The sequence below is a fragment of the Bemisia tabaci genome, chromosome 4, assembly GCF_918797505.1.
Source record: "Bemisia tabaci chromosome 4, PGI_BMITA_v3".
Lineage (NCBI taxonomy): Eukaryota > Metazoa > Arthropoda > Insecta > Hemiptera > Aleyrodidae > Bemisia > Bemisia tabaci.
The window spans coordinates 41,821,429-41,844,277 of record NC_092796.1 but is presented as its reverse complement, the minus strand read 5'-3'; the positions used below and the strand labels follow the sequence as shown (position 1 = coordinate 41,844,277).

Below are 22,849 nucleotides of genomic sequence, written 5' to 3'. Positions count from 1 at the left end.
TGTTTGTGCTGTAGTTTTAGGACAGGTTTTTTTTCATTTTAGTCCTTGTTTAGCTAATACAAAGAACAAGTAGAATATAAATTCGGAGCACCAGTTGTTTATACAGATGTCGGTGACTTTGCTAACAAGTGTTCAAATTCGGTCAAAAAAAGAAAAGAATGTCAGTGATTTTGCCAACAAGCATTCAAATTCAGTCCAAAACTGATGCCTCAATGAAAGAAAAAGCCCCAAGCCATCAGAGAATTTGGAGTATCAAGCATGATCTAGTTCTTTAAAGGAACCCTAAGCAGCAATGGGGGCATGATCTTGAAATATGTCGCAATTCTATCAAGTCCATGTATAACATGGTTGCAGCAGCTGTGCTTGCCAGCATTTACTGAATATTTTTTTACTCTAATTTTATAGAAATTGTATAATTTTGTCCCCCTTTTTCTTTGTCTGAATTTACTTCAGTAACAGAACATGATGCATGATGAACATGACAATATAGAAACGTAGATTTCAAACCACCGCAACCAAGATACACATTTTTGCGGTTTCCAGGTCGATATTCTTATTACTCCACAAAGTACAATATTCATTTTGCTTAGTATGAAAATATCTTTTATCAATAAGTGTCATGCATTTTATGACAGAGCGGTGCTGTAGAACTCATGTCCAATCGCTATTAGCTTTCACTTCTTACTTTTGAGTGCTGTCATAAATTATCTTTTTCTCATCTGTGTATTGTTTTCCTTTGTTCTTTTCTAGAAGATGGAGACTATGATGTGATTGTTGTTGATGAAAATCATTCATCAGTTTTAACCGAGAACCAAATTAGTGGCCTTGCCTCACCCTCATTGAAGGTATTTTTTCTCTCTCATGGTACAAGTTTCTTTTTTTCCTCTATTCGTAGTGGTGGTAGGGGTGGATAGTGTCTGTTTTCATTTTTCTCCAAAAAATTGAATGCGTAATTATCTGCTCAGTCACATTGTTGACTTTTTCTGCTCCATCAATCTTCTCTCGTCAATTTCTATCTATGTACTTTAATTGCATTCTTTACTATTTTAAAAGTAAGATTAAGCAGTAATTTTCCTGCTAGGTAGGTATTTTATTATGACTGAGAATTCTATTAACGGGTGCATGTACATGGGTTGTTAGGTTTTGACCCTTGAAATATTAAGAACCGTATGCAGCAGTTTCAATGGGCTTGTAAGTAATTTGTGTAACAGCGTAATGATATTTTTGATGTTGAGGTGGTAAATTGACGCTAAAATTTGAAAGCACCAATTTTAATCGCCTGCCTCAAAATTTCTGCCTTTTTAATTTTCCTCAAAGGCCACTAACTAATTCATTTGCTCAGTATGTCAACATAATATTTTTTACCAAAGAAAGATACTTTGAAGAGGTTTCATAAGAAGATGGTGATTATTTTCCTGCATGAAAACGCAGAGTTTAAAAATGTATTCAAATTGCAGGACGTATTTTAAGGTTTTAGCCATCAAAAAGTTACCTAGAAGAATGCAAGCATGAACTATCACCTCAGGATATCAGAGTAAGAAGTAATGCTTGGAAGGTACATTTTGGAGGGTCATACACTTATGGACTCATAATTCTTCAAAAAACTGTCCTCGATCTCAAGGAGCTCTAATGCTTTTCTTGCTCAAAATCTCTCTCGCTTGCATGCATGATTTAATATAAACCTAGGCACTAACACTTCACTTAACTTTGGTGCAGAATGGTACTCATACTTATGAATTGGATGATCACAATGCTAATACGCAGGGATATCCTCACAACCACAGGCATGTCTTAACAAACAAGGTAATACTCTTACTGTCTCTTTCACATAAGCATGACCATCTTACTAATTTTGAAAAGTGATTTGGTGTATCATTGTCCTTCCAAAATCATTATTCCTATGTATCAGTTGTATTTGGCTATTCTTTCTCTTAGAATAATGTTTCTCTGGAAATAGTGTTCCCTTTTCAAGTCCTCTCTAGATGTTTCATGTCATAGCAAATATCAAAGTTTTGTTTTTCCCACAAAGAATGATCTACTTTTTTTCTCCCTTCAAAATTGTCATAATATTTGACTGAATTTTGTTAGTACAATACTTATAAATCTGTAAAAAAAATCAGTAATAATATCTGCCACAGTTTTAAGTTTTCACATGCAATTATATGTCGAGAATACTGCCCTTTCACAATCAAGTTTTATGATGTAATCTAGCCATTACTGTGCATACCATGGTCTCTTTCCCCTTTATTTCTTTTCTAATATTGAAAAGCATTGAATTTTTCGGTATTTTTGAATTTGGTTTTGTTTATCAGAGATGCACAGATTTTCACTGATTGCCTCACGCACATGATGAGTTTAAGGTGAAAGGAGTCACAATGCGCTCTGCTAAGATGGATAACGGCAACCACTATATTTTCATCAGGGCAATTGTCCGTTGTTGTCGAATCAATAAAATTAGTGTTTGACTGTTCTCACTATTAGCAGCTGACTTACAAATATGATCATGAAAATAAAATTCCGCAAGACCATCGCAAATAACCTATTTAGTTTGCATATTGTCCTTCAATCTTTCCATTTTTTCCTTTTTTCCTCCTTTTTTCTCGTTAAATTTTTGGAAGTTTTTAATTCCTTCTCGCATTTTTCTTACATTTAGTTTGATTGGGGACATAGAAACTTCTGCTCAGAAAATGTCTGAAAGAAAAAATACCTAAAGGAGTATCTTTCTTCCAGGATTAATTGGGTATTTTTGTTTATATCTTCCCATAAAAGTTTGGTAGTCTTACTTCATCGCAACTTTAGAGGCTATTTCTTTTTCTACCCCAAAGATTTTTTTTAAATTCTGAACAACCAAAAACTTCTACAAAGGCCACAATTAAAATCAGATGAAAGAAAAAGTCCAAATCAAAAGTTAAATTCCATTCAAATAACTTTTCTTTTTTTCCTCACTTTTAATAGAGTGCCGCTTCAGAGGAGGTTCTGTCCGTTGCCTCCCAACCCACAAGTGAAACAGATAGTAATGCTACGAATGAGAATGATGTCAAACCGGTTCACATACCGCCTGCCAATGATTCAGCCTGGACGAATGTCAATCTCAATGAAGATAGTGTCAGTTTAAATGGAAACATCAACAATACAAGTATGTTCATAATTTAGCCCAATCTAAATCGTTGAAAAAAATAAAATCCTGCTGAATCTGTAACCATGCAACATTTGTTAAGCACACTCAGTTGAATGTATTTATGCTGAAAGGAACTATGTGAAAATCAACAAAATAAAAAGAAACTACATAACATGCGAACTACTTGCACGTAGTCAGTTCTATTTCATTTGATTCATTTTCACACATTTTGTTTTAGCATTATTACATCCAATCTATCTCTACGAGCACATGAAAAAACAGCTTTACTTACTTATAAAATTGAATTTCTTAAAGAATGATCTCTAATTCTTATCAAAATATTCATAACCATCGTCTAAGATTGTCCATTCTTATCCTGGAATATCGGTTCTTTTAAAAGGAGACCAGAACGCTTTTCTGTGTGGTATTTTCTGTGTAATTACTCATTGATTGTGAGATTCCCAAACCATGTATCTCGGTTTGCAAAGTTGCAGACTTCCTATTAAACCATTTTTTTTTCTAAATGGAGAACTGCTCAACACCCATTCTGGAAAACGTCCTTAAGTTTTCCTCTCAGTGCAAAGTAAATTCTATAAAAATTTAAGGAATGATGTTGATTTGTTCTCCTCCAAAAAAATAAGATTGGAGTAGAGAGTTTTAAACACTTCAAATGAGATACGTGCTTTGGGAGTTTCACAATCGATAAGTCAGAATTCAAAAAATTCAAGCATTGCGTAAAGTTTTCTTCAGTAGAATACAAAGCTTAAGAGAAAAATGAAACATCTGAAATAAATTTCTTGTGGAACTCAGTTTCTGCCAAAAAAAATAAAATACCTAAGAAAGAGACGTAGTCAAACATAGCACATTAACATTCACCATAAAATTACCCAGATTGAGGTTTTTTTTTTTTATTACTTTACATTCTCAAGTTTTTCATGCTGTTTTAAAAGTGAAATTTAATCTTTAAAATTATTTTTCCTTGCTGAATAAATGTAACAACTAGAATCTTATCTTAGCTCGAATCAAATTTAATTTTTTTTTTCCTATACTCAGCCTATAACTTAACTTTGTTGGTTTTTTTTTTGTAGGTAACTCACCCGATGGTGACCTTAACGAGCGAGGAGAAAAACCCTCTGCTGAAATATCTGTTGTCCGAGTGCCTCAAAACGAAGTGTCATCCAAGTCTGCTCCTCCCGTCTCACGGGCGGATGATCTCCCGATGAAATCGTTGTCTCTCCCTGCAGCACCCACTCCATCAAGAGAAGCCTCTCTAACACAAAAATTAGAGACTGCCCTTGGTTCTGTGTGTCCTCTCCTTAGAGAAATAATGGTTGACTTTGCTCCTTTTTTATCTAAGACTTTAGTTGGATCTCATGGCCAGGAACTTCTCATGGAAGGCAAAGGTATTTTTCTCATTTCTCCTCTAAATTATCGAATATATTTTTGCTGTAGGCCTGTGTTAGGACTACTGAACAATAATGTACGGCTCTACTTCAAAAGTAGACTTTTGGAACTTATTACAAATCATTGAATGTATGGAGTTGTCGGAGTCTACCTCATTGTTCGGCAGCGTTTCAGCGAGTGGGAGATGTTTAGAGCGTCACACCAAACAAATTTTTGAAATACTTTTTAGTAAACCATGTTATGAATACGTGTTACTTTGTTCCCTTTTCAGCTGCCATATTCAAATTTTTTTGTTTTGAGCAGTAATTCTAGAATCTACATTCACGCAAATATTACGCTATCCAAATAAATCTCAAAGGAAAGTAAGACATTCGAAAGCGTTGATTTTGGCGGGAGAAAGAGGAGGCAGGTGTGTTGTGGTAGAAGAGGTTTGTTTGTGTTAAAAAAATATTCACATGTTCAGTGCCATGCAGTTTTGTGAGGGGCTCTTTACGTAAAAGTAAACTATCATATTTTGTCTGGACCTGAAGAATTTTGCTCATCCCATTTCATCTAAAACTTCAATAATCAATAATTGGATGTAACCTTTAAAGATTTACCAATGTTTCAATTTCATAATTATTAGTTTATCTCTTTGTTATCCAAATTAACGTATTTATTGAATTTCTAAAATCTAATAATTGTCGAGCCAATATTTTCATCTGCTCTGCCATTGTGTGTTCCATGCCTATAAAACGTCCCTATCAATCTACATTCTCTGCTAACTTAATTTTTTTCTCTTTTTTTGAAGGTTTGACTACTTTTAAGAATAGCCAATCTGTAGTGGAGCTTGTTATGTTGTTATGCTCCCAAGAATGGCAAAATTCACTCCAAAAGCATGCTGGTCTAGCGTTTATTGAACTCATTAACGAAGGACGGTAAGTGTATTTTTCTGCACTTTCACCAGTTTCTTTGTGGTCATTACCCATAAAGTAATGGAGTGCTGTGATAGATTTAAAAGCAAGAAAGTCAAGCTAAAGTATACTTTTAGCCGTTCAATTTTGTCTATAAATTTGGTCCTTAGAGATCAAAAGATTATGCGAAAGAACTAGAAGCTATTTATTCGAAGCTTTTTTCCCCTTTTTCCCAAACTTTTTAAGGTCTTCCTTTCAAATTTCCAATTAGTTTTATCTCAACATTTTGATCAAGATCTGATTTTATATGAAGAGAAAGTAGAAAATAGAACCAAATTCTGTTTTGTGATTAAATTTACTTCTCAAGGTTTTCATTCAACCTTTTTCCCTCTGGTTAGAAAGAAATATTTTTCAAGGAAGCTTCTTTCTCTCCATAAAATAAAATTTACCTCATCCTTTTTTCGTCACAAGAATAATGAATTTTTATGTAAGTGACTGACTTTCTCATTGATTTTTTTTGCTCTTTGTATTTTCTACAGATTACTCTCACATGCAATGAAAGATCACATCGTTCGGGTTGCTAATGAAGCTGAATTCATCCTGAATCGAATGAGAGCAGATGATGTTTTGAAACATGCAGATTTTGAGGTAACTAATTTATCTACATCTTCCTACTAATAAAACATAAAAAAGAATCTTTGATAAAGTAAATGCTAAAAGTTAGTGAAAACTTTACAGAGTGACTTCGTTGCACAAGTCAAGTTCGACCCATGACACACTTTCACTGTGCGTGTCAACTTTTTATGAGGAGCTTTAAGTCTGTAAGGATTTTAGAAAACACTTTTTAAGTGTAGTTCTCTTTTTTATGACTGAGTTGCACTGCAATATATTTTTGCATGTCTTAAAGTTTGCGATTTCTAATGATTCTCTTGTTTCTTTTTTCTGTCAGCAACAGAAGTTTCAAAGCAATTACTTAATGAATGACTTTTTACAATTCATATTAACTTTCAACACATGCTCTTGCATTTTTAATGAGTTTACTTTCGATTTGTCTTCATTTCTCTTTTTCCTTCCAAATGTGTATATTTCTAACCAGGCTCGTGCATTTTTTGTCTTTTTTCAGTCTTCATGCGCTCAATCATTACTCGATCGCAGAGAAGAGGAAAGAATGTGCGATCACTTAATTACTGCTGCAAGGAGACGTGACAATGTAATTGCAAATAGACTGCTTGAAAAAGTATGCAATATCCTATCCAATAAACATGGTGCCTGGGGTTACTCAGATCAAGCTAGGTATGTTCACCCTTTTACATTTCTCTTCTTCAATTCGCATTTTTGCTAATTTTTTGCTGAGAGCCTCTCATCCTCACCCACAGAATGAAATGGGCCTTTAAGGATCTAAAAGTATGGACTGCATAGATGATGTAGGTTTTTACGATTTCAGTAAAAACTTTTAATTTTCAGAATAATATTCAAACATTATTTGGTCTATTGATAATTTTACACTCCAAAAGTTGAATTTCATAATTGGTCAAATCTGAAATTTGATGACAAACCAGCAGTTAATCAATGCTTTGTAGAGTAGTTTTGCTTAAGAATTTAGGATGTCTTTTTCACTTACCGCTTGTTTTTTATTGCTAGAATTTTTGATCATTCATTTTTGTTTTTTTAATCGCAGAAAACAAGAATTTTGGAAACTTGATACATGGGAGGATGATGCAAGGCGGAGGAAAAGATATGTTCATAATCCACGTGGAACTTCACATCCTGAAGCAACATTAAACGCTGCCCTTGAGCATGGAGGTCCTGAGGACGCCATCATACAGGTGAGCTTTGGTTAAAAAAGTCATAATTTGAGCATTACCTTCCAGCCGAAACTTCTTTTCTCAGTAAATCTGTGCATTTTAGCAGGCTTTACTTTCAGTTTGCAAGAATTTTTAGCAACAGGTCCCAGGGGAAATTACGATAGTACTAAAAATTTCAAAATTAAGTTATTGGTACCATTATGTATGGGGTGTCTTGCAGACATTTTGGCACAAAAAGAAAATTTCTGAAAAAGTCAAACCAAACTGGTGTTAAAGTAGTGTGAAATGTGCAGTTCTGAAACGGAAGCTATGAGGTGAAGTGTTCTTAATTTTTAATTTTATTAAATGCAATAGACTACTCTCTATTGGCACAAAAACGTACACAATTGCTTGCATTGCATGCTTTGGTACTGAAAAGCGTTCTCCGTTAAATGAATGAATGAAAAAAAAAAACTCATCCACCACTTTTTTTCCTTAACTTTCTAAAAGTGTCTCTACCAACTGATTTGCAGTTTGATTGACTTAATGGGATCCCCTCTAATGCAAGGTTTAATTTCTTGAATTTTTGTGATCTCCTCTCAAAAATCACCATTACATAGAATTATCAGTGGTTCCGCCTCTCAATTTCTTTTTTGTGTCCATTTCAGGCGAGACAAGAATTACATGCTCAACTAGCGGCAACAAACCCTCAACAGTCAGCCCAATCCAACGATCTCCTCGATGACGCAGAGCTAATGCTTGACGATCGAGAGATTGATGTCGATTTAACCGGTAAGTTTCATCCTCAAGTTTAATTTGAAATTTTTTTTCCCATTATTCCATCCTTTGAAAGGATATATTTCGTCAAACTTTCAGCTATCAAATGTTTGAAAGTTGTCTATCAACTATGTTTCGTTGGTTCCTGTAACTTTATAATAATAGACATTTTTCGTTTGCTGTGTCCGCAGGTCCCGTTAATATTAGTACTCGCGCGCGAATCATTGCCCCAGGTCTCGTCGCACCTGGGACAGTCTCAATCACCTCCAATGAACTCTATTTTGAAGTTGATGAAGATGATGCAGAGTTTGCCAAAATCGACTCAGAGGTAAGAACGTAACTGCATGCTTCATTCTCTTATTTTTCTCTCACCCTTGTCTCATTAATTTGTGTTGCTTCCTCATCGTCATTTACCCTTACATTTCTCATTTCGCACTGCAACATGATTACTACAGAATTTTTCCCACACATACAGTGAGACGATTTTTCACAATAATATGAAGCGCTGGTTGCGTTATGAGAAATTGAAGGAACTTTTAATGTCTATCGTGAACCTGTAGCTATTTTTTTGCATAGAATGATGAGAAACCCCACATATAGTCGCTCTTATTAAATTGGAAATGAAATGGACTGTGCAAATTGAGCCTCTAATTTTAATTTAAAAAAAAGAATATTTAAGGGAAATAGAAAAATGCCAGAGGAAACATAAAAATTTTAGAGAACCTCAGCCTACGTAGGCCTAATATCTTTCTTGAAGTCGGAAACTTTTAGGAAAGCTTGACTCTCATAATGGAAGAATTTTCCCTAAAACAAGCAAATAAAAAATTTGCATAAGAGAGACAAATTTACAGTCTTGTGACGTCACATGGCGGTATTTTCCATTTAAACCAATGTATTTTAGTAGATTAGAGCATTCTATCCCAACTCCTCCGATAATTGCCCAATTTAAAAACTGCTGATATTCTTGTGCTCTGTTCACTCGTTTGTGTCCATTTATATTTGAAATTCATCAAATTACGGAAACCAGCAAATTCTCCATCCAGAGAATTCTGCAATATGAAGAATTCAAAGATACAAAGTTAGGAAGTCTGTTGAAGTCAAGAAACGCGCAGAAAAAAAATTGAGAATTTTGAATTTTATGGAACCTGCAAATCTGACTGCTTGTCGGCAAATCATTATCAACGACTGATTAAGTCAGAAAATTTGCGAATTTTAGTCAAGCCGGAGATCATCCCCTTCCCCTGTAATGTATATACTTCCGTCCTAAGTAAAAACGCCGTTGAGCATTCAAATGTTGCCAAATTTCCTCTCAGAAAATATTCATTTCAGAAGAAAATTAAGAATACCTACTTTCCGACCTACAGATCAAATCATAAACAAAATCATCTGAAAAATCGGAAGAGAAATATTCACAAATTTTCCTGAAAATTCGTGATTTGTCGAAGGAAATTCGGCATCTCCTGATGGCTCATACGGCGTTTTTCCCTAGCATGGCCGTAAACTGCCCTGCTACGGAAAAACGCCGTATGAACTTTCAAGAGTTGCCAAATTTCCTCCAATAAATTGTTTGTTTTCGGGGAGAGCTATGAATATTTTCTCTCGAAATTTTCAGATAGTTTAGATTTAATTGGGAAAAAAATTCTCCAAAAAATTGAGCGAAAAATGTTTAGGAGTCTTCCTGAAAATTCGTATTTAATAAAAGGAGATTTGGCAACTGAAAAGGTTTATACGGCGTTTTTCCTTAGCATGGCAGTATACTTGAAGAATAATGATTGAAGATGAGTGAAAGAGTATGAAGCAGGGAAAAAGGACTAGTTGGACGTATTTCTATCTAACGGAACTATGTGCATTGTGACGTGAGCCCTGTAATGCATATATTCTTACGGGTATCAGGGTCCGTGTCTTAATGCACATAATTCCGTCCGGCAGAAATGCGTCCAGTTAAAAATGACAGAACGCGATTGGGTATGATTAGTCGAGCGACGAGCTCCGGCTACCGGAATAAGTCGGCTCCGAAGGGGCGGTGGGCGTCGAGTGAGTCATCACTCACCACTCATCGGAGACCGTTGATTGATGGTGCAGAGACGTCATTCACGCGAGGGGAACCAGGTGAGAGAGACCACCGGCGCCGCCATGTCTTCAATCCAGGATCGGGAAGTCGGGTTCAAAAATGAAGAAGTCAAACTTCGGGGAAGGATCATAGCTAATCGACGAACGGATAGGACTTGGCTATTAGAGGCGCTGTCAGCGAGGAGACGAGTCGGGAATATTTAGGTGGTGTGCGCGGTCGGTCTCTTTGAGACCTCTGCCAAAAATTAACGAACGTTTCGGACCACGTCAAGCAGAAAGGATCCAAAGTACATCAGCTAATTGCAAATTTAACTGGGTACTTTAATTTTTTATAAGCACTGGGAAAAAAACACATTGGATCTTGAGTCCAGACTCTTGAAAACATTGACCAAAAAAAGGACTCATGATTCAATCAGATTTAAGCTAAAATCAAGAACCAAGCCTCTTAATTTGAGCGGATTTCCTTCTAATTTAAGCTTAAATCTTATTGAATCAAGAGTACTTTTTCTTGTCAATGTTTTCAAGAGTCTGGATTCTAGATCCAATGTTTTATTTTTTCCAGTGAGAGAACGTTTGTGCGGATTCCTTTGAAAATTTTGAGGGATTTGCATTCGTACTGTGCGAAAAATTCACTGAGATTCGCTCAGAAATCCGCAAGACCATTTTCATGTAAAATATTAAAGTGCCCAGTTAAATTTGGTAATTGTTGATGTGGCCGGGTTCCTTCCTGCTTATCGCGGTCCATTTTTCCTTTATAGTTTCTGTGGATCTTTTTTACCAATGGACCACTAGACGAGGTGCGAATTTCAACATTCTGATACATGTTTTGTAACTAAAATTTCACGTAGAACACGATGCGCACAACAAAAATTACCAAAATTAACTCCTTACGAAGATATTCAATTTTTCCTGATGCGTGAATTCAAACCACCCGCTCATGAAAACTCAATGCTCTACGTGATTTACATCGCGCGCTAAACGTTATCATGACAGTCTCTGCGATATAAAAATCTGGCAACCTCGATCAAGATCGAGGTCACGATCGTCACGACGTTAAGACGTCACAAACGTCAAGACGTTTTGGCTCAGCTGTAGCAAATTGCTAATAGTTTGAACATCACATGGTGGGGAATGAACATTGCTCGATTGAGGAGCTTGCTGAAACCATTGTAGTGCGCGATTTGACTCAAGTAGAGCTTTGAGTTTCTTGTGAGCGGGCAGGTCAAATTCCTCGTAACCAATGTGAAATAAAAACGTTAATATCTTCCTTAGGAGTTGGTTTCAGTAATTTTCGTTGTGTGAGTCGTGTTTTATGTGAAATTCTGGTTAAGAAACATGTATCAGATTGCTTAAATTCGTACCTTGTCTAGTGGTCCATTGAAAATATTCTCGGAAAATTTACGGACGTGTTAGTTAGTTCTTAAAAAAAATAATCAAACGTAATCGAATTTTTTTGTACGCTGTAATTGTTGTAACATTGTTGTAATGTTGTAATTACAAAGTTTAAAAATCTCCATTAACGTTTCATTTTTTTATATGAGCACTCACCAAAATAGTGCGTAGCAATGTACATCTGAGAATGATACCACTATTCGACCGCGAGGGAGCTCGTGTTGCCTACACTGAAAAGTGAAGGCAAACCGACAATGAGGTAAAGTCAGCTCTCCACGCCACGCCTGGTGAATTATTCCTACTTTCTCAAGCTATCGTGACATCTGAGGGTGATACCAATGTTTGACCAGGTGGTAGTTCGTGTGACAACATTTGACCAAAAAATGCTTCGAATCGGCTTTGAAAGTATACGCCTAGGGTGAAAATCGCATATCGATGGTGAAACTGCAGGAATGCGTGATCGGTTTGCGGCGTTCCAGACTTCCTGTCATATTTTATTTTTCATATGGAAAACCACTTAACATCATTTATTGAGCACTTCGGATATTTTTCTTCTCTATGGGAAGAATATTCTGTGAAAATTTCAAGCCACAATGTTGCTTCGGTTTCCTTTTAAAAAATAAAATAGGAGCGAAGATTTTCCAACACCGCAACCGATATACGCACTTTTGCAGTTTCACCATCGATATCGTGTTGCCTTCCGATTTGCAGTATGTATGATTTGCAATATGTACACTCGGGCCTTATTTTCGGAGTGTTTCTTGGTCACATTTTGTGTACAAATGACATGTTGCAGCATCATGATGTGACGCTCGAAAATTCTGAAAAAATGTCTTAAAAACCCGACATAATTATCAATCAATTGATCGACCATCGAACCGCTCTCCAAAGTACTGAAGATCACATTAACGTCATCCAGTTTCCTCTCTGCACTTGCTGGTAGGTCTCAGCAAAAATTCAAACAAACTTGAAACAGGTTAGAAAAACAGACAAGTCCCGATTTGACACCGGCCATTAGGGAGGAGAAGAGGTCGACGGGTGGATTTTAGTCCATCCGTGCCGGATCGTCCAAGCCGAAATTTTTCCCATCAGCCTCGGAGACGAGAATGGGTGGATTTCGGGGCGACGGGACAACGCGGCGAAATTCTTTTCGTCAAATAAATTATACGGCGGGTAAATACGAGCTGATCCGGCGACTGAGATGGAAAATTTCATGAAAAATAAGGTATTTGAAATTTCACTTGAAATTTCACTTGAAATTTCATGAAATTTCAATGAAACCGTGAAAAATTAAAATCTAAGCTTGATTTTCAGTAATTTTTTGATTCCAGTAATTTTTTCTGCCCGACTGCTTGCCACAACAAGACGAATATGCATAGGGAGTATTAGGGAGTCGTATCTCGTGCCCTATTGCCGTCACGCAACAAAATGGCGGCTAAAATCGAAATGATTCAACCGTCGTTGTTTGTTTCGTCCGCATTCGTGCCATAGATTTTTGGTACTGTAGATTTTTGCCGGTCAGCTAAGACAAAATGATCATAAAATTCCTACCTTTACTTTTCGTTGTTCGTATTCTTTTGGCTCTAAACTTCATGTATTCACTGCGAAGAAAATGATTTTCAGTAAAAAAAAATAAATAAATAAAATAAAAAAAAAACCAAAAAAATAAAAAACAGCAGAGATATGTACTCCAACGTTACATACAATGCACTGAGTACTGGGTTCTTCATCTATAATTCTTGAAATTTATCATTTAAATGCAAATAAAGTTTAGAGCAATAGAAAAGAAAGGTACTTAGGTACATACTATTTATTCTAATCTTAGAGAAGAATTTTACCTACTGAAAGGAATAGCACAATCATGACTATTTTTTGAGGGACACAATTGTTTTACGATGCCATATTATTTATAGGAGAGTAACAAGACTAGCTACTCGGAAAGAAAGAAAAAACAGGCGTGAGGAACAGTAAGACAATGTATTATTATTAAATTTAGGAACATCAGTGAAGAAAAGGAATTAAGGGGCAAATAAATCAATTTTTCAAAAAAATTGAAATTTATGAGGCCTTTTGAAATTTCACTGAAATTTCACGTGAAATTTCACATGAAATTTCACATGAAATTTCAAGGGCGAACTCAGTCCGGCGATGATTTACGGCTTTCTAGTGAGTTTGTTTTTTGCGGACGTTTCGCACGCTCGCATCCTCTCGTGGCGGACTCGCGAAATGAGTTATTGCGTGTTTATGGTCCCGCGACCGGGGCCGGGGCTGCTCCCTCGACGAGGAAGTTTCTTGCCAAGATTTCCTCGCGGTCCCGTTATCGCGCCCGCGTCCTTTGCCTTTGCCTAAGAGCGAGAGCTTATCAACCCCATCGTTGGGATTGTCTCTCGGTCCCAGTGAGCAATTTTTCATCGAATCTTGATCGCGCCTACTAGGTCTTGTCTCCACGGGCCGTTTTACGGGGTTTGTCCTAGGGAGAAATCCCCTCTTACGAAGTCGGGAAAAATATTGAGTTAATCAATATTTTTCCCAAAAGTGGACCAAGTGTGGTCCTTGTACCCTTAACAGGGTGGCATGAAACGTAAGAAAGAAATGAAAGATTGGCAATTCCAGTGAAGTATTTCATGAAATTTCACGAGGCTTTGAAATATTTCATATTTTTCAGGGGCCAGGGTATGCCACCCGCACTTAAACACACAAAAATACAAGAAAGTCGAAATTTTTACATTTTGTGAAACATGATAAGGAACCGGTATTTTTCAGTATCTTTCACGAAGTTCTGAAATTTCATGAAATTTTGCCATCCTGACCCCTAAGACCAACTGAGAGAGGAAGACGAAGTGAAAGCGAATTGTGAGATATTCTGTTGTTCACTCAGTTGTTTGTGTTCGTTTCATTAAAATGATTTGTCTAATAGTTGATCGTGTTCAATTATTATCTTAATGCCGGTTATATACTCGATTTTTACCAATTTACCTTCCCGCGCCACTTTGGCTATCGATATCTGCAATTTTTACAACCTTTTAAGCAGGCGTGTTCGAACTTTCTTTAAAATATGCAAAACCCGTTAACTGTTTTTTTCGATTTTTCTCATTTATATCAGAAATTATAATAATTTCTGAATTTTATTCGAAGTTCCCATATTCCCTCCTATCACGCAATTTTAGATGTTTCCTTAAACTTTCCTTCATTCCGATATTAATCACGAGGTATTTCCAAGAAAAGAAGTCAACAGAACGGCCTCAAGTATGGATTTTTTTCTTGAGACACTTAAATTATTTCATTTTAAGAAGCTAATCGGCTGATAATACATTTTTAGCCTTATCTTCAAAGAATAAAACAATTGCTTTCTTTGAAATTGAGATCAAAATGGAATCCTACACAAAACTAGATCAGCAATATTAAATCTCATGTTTGTTACTATTCACTTTTTATCAGGCCTTGAAATCTCCCGTGAGTGCGGTGCATTGCTCATTGAAATAAATGTTCATTCAGTCGTTAAAAATGCTCCTACAAATTCATTCAGTTATAATATTGGATAAATCTCTCGGTAATTTTTCGAAGCAGTATCTTTTAATCTGAGCAAGGATGAATTCTTTCTCGATAAATGACGTTGGAGCGATAGGATCTCTCGGGTAATTTTTCCCGGGTCCAGCCGAGCGCGAGGCAAGCGAACTGATTGTGAGTGAGGAGTGGGTATCGGGCTATCAACAGGGACAGCGAGTAAGGTGCACAAGCGTAGCTGTTGAGCTCGTTACCATAAGCGATTAATTGCTTTTGTGCGCCTCGCGGCGCGGCTCCAAGTTCCGTGGCGTCAAAGTTGGCGCCACTGTTGCCTTTCCCAGAGAAAAAATCGCCCCGCGAACAACTAGATAGGGAAGAAGTATCTGTAGCACCACATGATTTGATTTCTTATTTTCTTATTGAGCCTGCTACATACTTTAGCTGCAGCCAAAAGAAGAGCTGTTTCTTACAGATAATGGAGAATTTGCAGGTGTCTGAATTTTGATGAATTCCATGTTTGAATGGACGCTACCAAGTGAGCTGAACACGAGGATACCCTTGGTTCATAAATTGAACAATTATTGAGGGAGATATGACAAAATGATCTAGTCTGCTGAAATACATGCGTTTAAATGGGAAATGCCGCCAGATGACGTCACTAGGCGGCGCATTTTCTCACTTTCAAATCTATTTTTATACCATTTCCCATGGCCGAAAAAAATTATAAAAAATACTGCAAACTCAGCTCTTTAGGCACTTTCAGACGAAGCAATAAAAAATTTGCGTGCAAATTCTCCATTGCTCAAAAATCACGATGAGCGCATTGTGAAAATTCGACATGCACTTTTTACTTCACAATATGCGTAAGAAACCTGCGTTTTTTTTAGATTGCATACAAAGAAGTCGCTTTATAGCATTCCTTGACGCTCAACGACACCTAACCGCCACTGCCCTCCGTCGAACCACAACCCTTCGGGCATTGAGCACCTCAACATTTCCGCTTCAATCCCATCCCTCCGTTTTTTTTGAGATTCCCGTTTCAAAAACGATACTACGGCATAGATGAACATTTCGTCAAAGGAATCATTCCATTCAACCTTTGCGCACTAGGATTTTATACAAGTACACAATTTGACATGTATGACACTTAAGCGCGCAAATTGTAAGGAAAAACCATGGTCTTTATCTACGGAAGAAAAATTTAAAAGTAAACAGCACGGTTAATAAAATCCCGTTTTGTCTCGTGTTTTTTGGTGGGTTGACGTCGTGTCGGTCATGATGAATATTGAAAGTAGCATCTTAATGAGCAGGGGTTGGATGGAACGACTCCTCTTACGAAATTTTCACCTGTGCTTAAAGTGTGCCGTAGTATCGTTTTTGAAGCAGGAAGCTTAAAAAACGCATCATTCTGAGGTAGATTGTGATGTTAGGAGATAAGAGTGCATTTCAGATTTTCCCTATGCGCTCATCGTAATTTTTGAACCATTTTTAATTTCTGTACGAAGCGACTCTTCTTTTTCTTTAGCTGAAATTAGCAACAGGCCCGTCGTTCAGAATGAAAACTTCGGTGCTCCCAATGGATCGTAGTTTAAGTCCCCTGTGTTGATATTTCAATTTATGTTTTGTGAATATCGGCGCCAGATTTCGACTCGAAGACGAGCTAACTCGGCAGCAGTGTGAGGATCAGAAGCAGACGAGGGTGGGGGAGGGGGGCTGGAAAAGTGCCCCCGGGATCCCCCCTTTCCGACGGCGGATTAAAGGGGGGGAGCGCGGATGGAGAGGGCGCCGGCACCCCGCTCGGGCCCGGTTTCGCGGTGATGGGGGGGCGGTGGGGGTAGGAAGGGGGGTGGTGGCGGAAAATGCGAGTGAGAGTGTGCTCATCGGGGGACTTGTGGGCCGCAACATGGTCCGCCGACAGACCTAGCGTCGTGCATCCTCGCGCGTAGGACTCGCACGCATAGTTGTCAAACAGCCCCCCTTTTTCGAAAAATGGGGCTGTTTTATCCCTAATATTATCGAATCATAACTTGATTCAGGGTGTCTAGCATCAGGATTTTTCCGATTACCTCGAATCTACCAGGATTTGAGGAAAAATCGGTCGTAAAATCAGGATTTGAGAAAAGTCGGCCGTCCGATCGCATTTTTTATCGAGCTATTTTTGTGGAGTTACATTACATTAATTTTTCTCTGCAAAAAATCAGGATTTGATAAAATTATGAAGTAAGGATTTAGCAGTAAAAAATCAGGATTTTATAAAATGAAAAAAAAAAAAAACAACTAGACACCCTTTTCACAATTTCTCTACAAAGCCCCAAGTGGCAGTTATCGCGATAAGTTGCGATTTGATCGGGAAATGTATCGTAATTTTTGTCGACGTCGATTTATTGCAATTTTATCGGATGAAAAATTTCGAGAATGACAGTTTCATCGCATACATTTGCAATAAAATTGCGATTTTATCGACAGCAATTTATCGCAATGTTCATCGAACTAACAACCGTGATAAATTAAGGTAAAATTTTGATTTAATTGCACGCGATTAAAAATTGAGATGCGACAAGATTAAGGCTTATCACTCAGATTTGGATTTTCATAGCAATTTTATCACCTAAAAATCGTAAAAATTCGTAATTATATTTCACTCAAGTGTCACTTGGGAAGCGGATATTTTCTTCCTTTGTCACCGAAGAGCAGTCTCGCTCACAGAGAAATCTTAAACCAAAGAATCAAAGAAGCCTACAAACTGTTATCAATCATTCAGTAATCACAACCACCATCAGTTAATCTTTCCCATATTACAGAACTTTCAATTATCCGCATCCGAAAAGCGTGCAAAACCACTTGGCGCCGCCGCTGGGGGGAGCGCAATGCTACCATTACCCTAGCCGGGGAGCCCCTCGACCCCCCCCCGTCCCTGTCCACCCCCAAGGAAGGGGGACTGCCCACCGCGGCCGAGGGAGGGAGAGGGGGCAGCGGCCCGGCCGTCGCGCTCGGAACCTCCTATGCCAGCATGTCGTGACTGTTTACTTTTCGTATAATTGATTTTTAAATGTTGTTTCCATGTTTTGATTTATACAATTTCACCCTCGGGCCGGCCACTCGTCGACTCGGCGTCCTTCTCGCTCTCGCGCGTTCGTCGGCGCAGTCTCTCTCGCTCTTGCTTTTGTACCGCGGACTAGCACGCGCGCACTTTCGACGGTTCATCGCGAGTGATTTTTTTCTCACTCGTAGGGGCCGCTCTTTTGCCCTCGTATCCATTTTTTTAACCTTATTTAATCCACGAATTGGTGTTTCCGCCGGATGCCTGATGGGTGGTGACAGTTAGAGTAAATTTGGGAAAGTCAGGACATTTTTTCGTCGGTAGGAAAGACCGCACACTAGAAAAAAAACACATTGGATCTAGAGTCCAGACTCTTAAAAACATCGACAAGAAAAAATACTCTTGATTCAATCGGGTTTTTGCTTGAATCAAGAACGCAACCGCTTAATTAGAGCGGTTCCTTGATTTAAGCTAGACTCTGATTGAATCAAGAGTTCCTTTTCTTGTCGATGTTTTTAAGAGTCTGGACTCTAGATCCAATGTGTTTTTTTCGTCACTGAGCAGTGGCTTCCAAAATGGCCAGGCTTTATTTTTTTATTTTTCTAAGTCAGGGAATATTTCCGCCTGGAGGGCGTTTGCAAGCTCCGTTTCTCTTAAAGTGGTCGAGGACGTCCCATGAAGGGATGGCGGCAGGGCATTGACGAAGAGATGTTGCTTGTCGGTGTCAGTTGCCCAATAACCTTGGGAAGATAGGCACATGTGGAGTTTGGGTGCAGAACGCCAGAGTGTATTGTATTTTAAGAGCGACTTTCATTTATGCAGTCGAGGGATTCATTTTTCCGGCGTCAGAGAATTTTTCTAGCCGGAAAAATTCTCAGTTGGGAGTTTTCTTTTTTATTATTTTCTTTTGACTCCCGGATAATTCAGCGAATTCGCTGAAACCAGTTGGGGATTTCCTCTAAGGAAACTTAAGGGAAGTTATAGAGGAATCATGAAATACTGATGTTTGCGATTAGACGTCATCCTCTTCTATGGTCCTTTTGAGTGTTGAATGGGAAGTATTTGTAATCGACTGTACGAATAGATATCTTAGCCCTAAGTAACTCAAAATTGAGTTACTGATACAAAAACACACTCATCTAAGTCTTTGCTGAACATTTTGGGATCAAGAGCTCTAAAAATGTCGGGCCAAAGCGGAGCATCAGCGGTTTGATGTTTACGTTTCAAAGAATGTGTTCCAATCTGCATGTTCAGGGCACGAAATTGCCGCCGAACGAAGACGTTCTTCCCTGTGGACAGCCACTTTTAATATTGAAGAAGCAAACTAATAATACTTATCGAAACAGTGCGCATTACCAGGACAAGTCCAAAATCTATGGTCATTTTTTGTGTCCTTGCGTTGAAGTCTCCTCGAAAGCGCGTTAGAATAAGAAATCCGAGCATCCAATCCCGTTCTTTGCCTCTGCAGTTAGTGACAGTATATGTCAGTCAGCGCGTACTACACGAATAAGTCCAAAATCTGCGGTAATTTTTTCTATCCTTGCGTTGAAGTCTCCTCAAACAGATCGCGTTCAATCCCGTTTTTCCTTGCCCCTGTAGTCGCCACTGCAATGTCCGCACTTTAATTTATTTTGACACTACCCCCACGGCTTCGAAGTACGAATCGTTTACTTTTCAGAAATCTTTCAGTTTTTTCCTGTGAGACACGAGCTTCATGAAAATTCTCACACACCAGTCACGCCTTGATAGTTGGTCGGACTGCACGCGGCTCGAAAATTCGGTAATCGAACGTCACACGACCGATAAAAATTAAATAGAATAAACAAGTCAGAGAATAAAAATTAAAAACTTGGAAAAAGATACATGAAGAGCGACGGGTGGTAACGGTTAGTGCTTCGCGTGCGCTGTTGTGACATTCTTCATTTTAATTACTATTTTCACCTCGATTTAGCGAAAAAGCTAAGGGATTCTCGATCGATCTTCCTTCGGGGCCCGCTCAACTTCCAGCTCGAATCTCCATATTTTAATCTCTCGTCAGGGAATATCAGAGGATGAGCCTTGATATGCATAAAAGGAGCCGGACCCAAGACTGAACCGGTCGAGAACCCGTAGCGTCCATCCTTGCCAAACGGGCGGAAAATCAACTATTTATCTTTAAGTACTTTGGCGTTGTAAAGCATAATGGCGCAACGTTGCCTCGCGATATAGCCACATCTTTCGAATGCTGCATTAAAACTGTGTGAAATTAGGCCTTTTAGGGTTCATTACGGCAACTCTGTGGAACTCCATGAGGCGCCAACGGGATCGTAATCCGCGAGTGGTCGTGGCCCTCGAAAAATGAGTTATTTTATTTGAAATTAATAGCCATCCGTCTTTTGTTTCATCGAGCTCTTCCTCGCTTTTGACCAAGATCGACGTAACTCCAATAGACACTCTGTGTGAATTCGAGGTTTTTAGCTTATTATTGCAGGACGCCAGTGTCCTCAGCCTCGGTGCCTGACGTCAGAGGTGTGAAATTCAAGACGGTCCTTGCATTTCTGGATGTCTAGAGTACCTATACAAGGAGCGTATTCCTCTCCCAATCGTTTTTGTGCTGGAAGTTTGAGTCGTTTTGTAATTAATCTGCGAGTTTTAGGCTTTCATGGAGCCCGTAAGGCCCAATAAAAGCATACAAAACGGTGATGAGCTTCGAGACGAGATGATACTTTTGAACCGAGTTTAACGGAAACGCACCAAGTCGCATCAAGTGTGAATTAGATGCTTTTAAATCTAAAGGAGCTATATCCATTGTGATATGAGCTTTGTCATGCATGTATTCTTATGGATCTCAGGGCTCATGTCAGAATTGATATAGTTCCTTTTCATTTGAATTCGTCCAACGGAGAAGAAGAGGCTTGAAGTTGTAACATTTACTCCGAATTGCCTGGGTTGTGGTTGTGGTTCAAGTAACTTTGAGGGCGATGCGCAAAACCTTAAGTCATGAATACCGAGGGCCTCCAAAACAACCGACATGTCCATTTTTTTCCTATCCAATGGGCTGATCATTGAAATTGATGGACAAAGCGATAGACAAAGAAGACTCAGGGGTAACACTGGAAAAAAAACACGTTGGATCTAGAGTCCAGACTCCTGAAAACATTGACAAGAAAAAATACTCTTGATTCAATCAGATTTAAGCTTAAATCAAGAGGAAATCCGTTCGAATTAAGAGGTTTGGCTCTTGATTTAAGCAAAACTCCGATTGAAGCAAAAGTATTTTTTCTTGTCGATGTTTTTAAGAGTCTGGACTCTAGATCCAATGTGTTTTTTTTTTCCAACGAACGGAGCGATCTTACATGTTAGAGAAGGTATCTTGTAGGTCGCCGTTAGTCAGTGTATTACTTGCCTTCTTTGTCCATATCCATTGCAACTACCTACTTCCACCAATATAGGATCGCTCTATTTTTCCTGTGTCTTCTTTTTCTATCGCTTTGTCCATCACTTTAAATAATCAGCCCGCTGGCACTCCAGAACCAACGAGAAAATCTCCAGCGTGGCCCTGCGTGAGATACGGTCGTTGGCCGCCCCGGGGGAAGAGTCACGAGCGTTGGCAGTACTTAATTGTTAATTACCAGAATCGTAGCCCGAAACCCGAATAAAGTATAAAAAGCAGAGGCGGTGGCGAGGAAAAACCACGTATCCACCCATACGTTTCCGATGGGAGTTAGGTGGTTTAGGCCCGGCGGGGCGGAGGCAAGGTCGAGGGAGCATTTAAGCGCTAAGCGCTGTAATCACGAGGACGAGGCGCTTGCGAATCGGGATGGCCCCCGAGGGGGGGGGGGGGGGGGGGGGCTGTGAGCCCCGGACCGGGCGCCCGGTAATGAGCCCCGAGTGTCACAACAAGCGAATAACGTTAATTGATTACCATGTAGGTACCCCGCGATGCTCCGATCCTAGTCCAATTACTTAGCACCCCCACTGATTCCAGCTTCTCATCTTATTCCAGCCAGTGCTCCCCGCGGTTGCCGTGAGCACTGGGAAAAATCTTAATATCTAATTTGAAAAATAGAATGAAATTGTGAATCAACCACTGTACTAATTGCGAGGGGCGTTGGTTCATTTGAAAGGTGTTGTTCTCAATGCTTCGGGAAAACTATAAATTATTTTCTGGGGTTCGTCCCCGATTTTTAAATCCCTAAAAACTCATAAATTGGATGAGGGGAAGTGGGGGTTTTTTGTTTTTTGTTTTTCGGAAAAGTTTTGTTGCTACGCATCTTACTTTACTGTTTGCTGTCTTTTTATCAGCTGTTTTCATTCAACAATCATCATTAAGTGAGGTTACTTCCAACACTCAACTGCCATCAACTTACATTTTTCTTTTCCCGCGTTTTTTTTTTTTTTTTTTTACGGTTTTTCATGATTGGTTCCATCTTTTTTCCTATTGCCAATTTTTCCTCATTAAGTCAATAACCTCCAAGTTTTTTTTCTCATTTCCGATCAGAACTTTTCACGCTGTTTCTTTTCAATGTGTATAAATATGTTTATTATTAATTTCCATTTTCATTTCATCCTTTTTCTTCTGATTTATTTTTTTTAATTTAAAAATTGAACTTTTCAGTTATGATTTTGTTAAAATAATAATAATTTTTACTAATTTTAATTTTAAATTTAACAGTTGTTATGAGTGAAATTTTCAATGACCGAGGCGGTCGTCCTCCAAAACGTGGTCGCGTTTTCCAGAATTCTTCGCATGTTCGTTTAGTGAAGCAAGAACTTAACTCTGTTATTAGTATAGAAAATCAAAGTTTCATTTCTTTATTTCGGAAGTATAAAATTGATGATCAGAACTTTGATGAAAATTTTGTTACCAAATTTTCAGTCGGTTCAA

The 22,849-nt window shown here is 38.4% G+C and overlaps 1 protein-coding gene across 10 annotated transcripts in view; it reads left to right on the top strand.

Annotated features, from left to right (window-relative positions):
- The window catches only part of rg (A kinase anchor protein rugose), a 466,509-nt gene that overhangs the window by 275,906 nt on the left and 167,754 nt on the right, over positions 1–22,849 (top strand). For 6 of the 10 annotated variants that reach the window (XM_072299875.1, XM_072299877.1, XM_072299878.1 and 3 more), the window contains 10 exons: positions 751–845; positions 1,717–1,803; positions 2,956–3,136; positions 4,207–4,521; positions 5,313–5,439; positions 5,955–6,063; positions 6,539–6,708; positions 7,094–7,241; positions 7,868–7,991; positions 8,168–8,304. In XM_072299875.1, coding sequence (XP_072155976.1) covers positions 751–845; positions 1,717–1,803; positions 2,956–3,136; positions 4,207–4,521; positions 5,313–5,439; positions 5,955–6,063; positions 6,539–6,708; positions 7,094–7,241; positions 7,868–7,991; positions 8,168–8,304 — 1,493 coding nt within the window. The remainder of the gene's footprint in view (positions 1–750; positions 846–1,716; positions 1,804–2,955; positions 3,137–4,206; positions 4,522–5,312; positions 5,440–5,954; positions 6,064–6,538; positions 6,709–7,093; positions 7,242–7,867; positions 7,992–8,167; positions 8,305–22,849) is intronic. The other 4 variants (XM_072299879.1, XM_072299882.1, XM_072299881.1 and 1 more) reach the window with 3 other exon arrangements.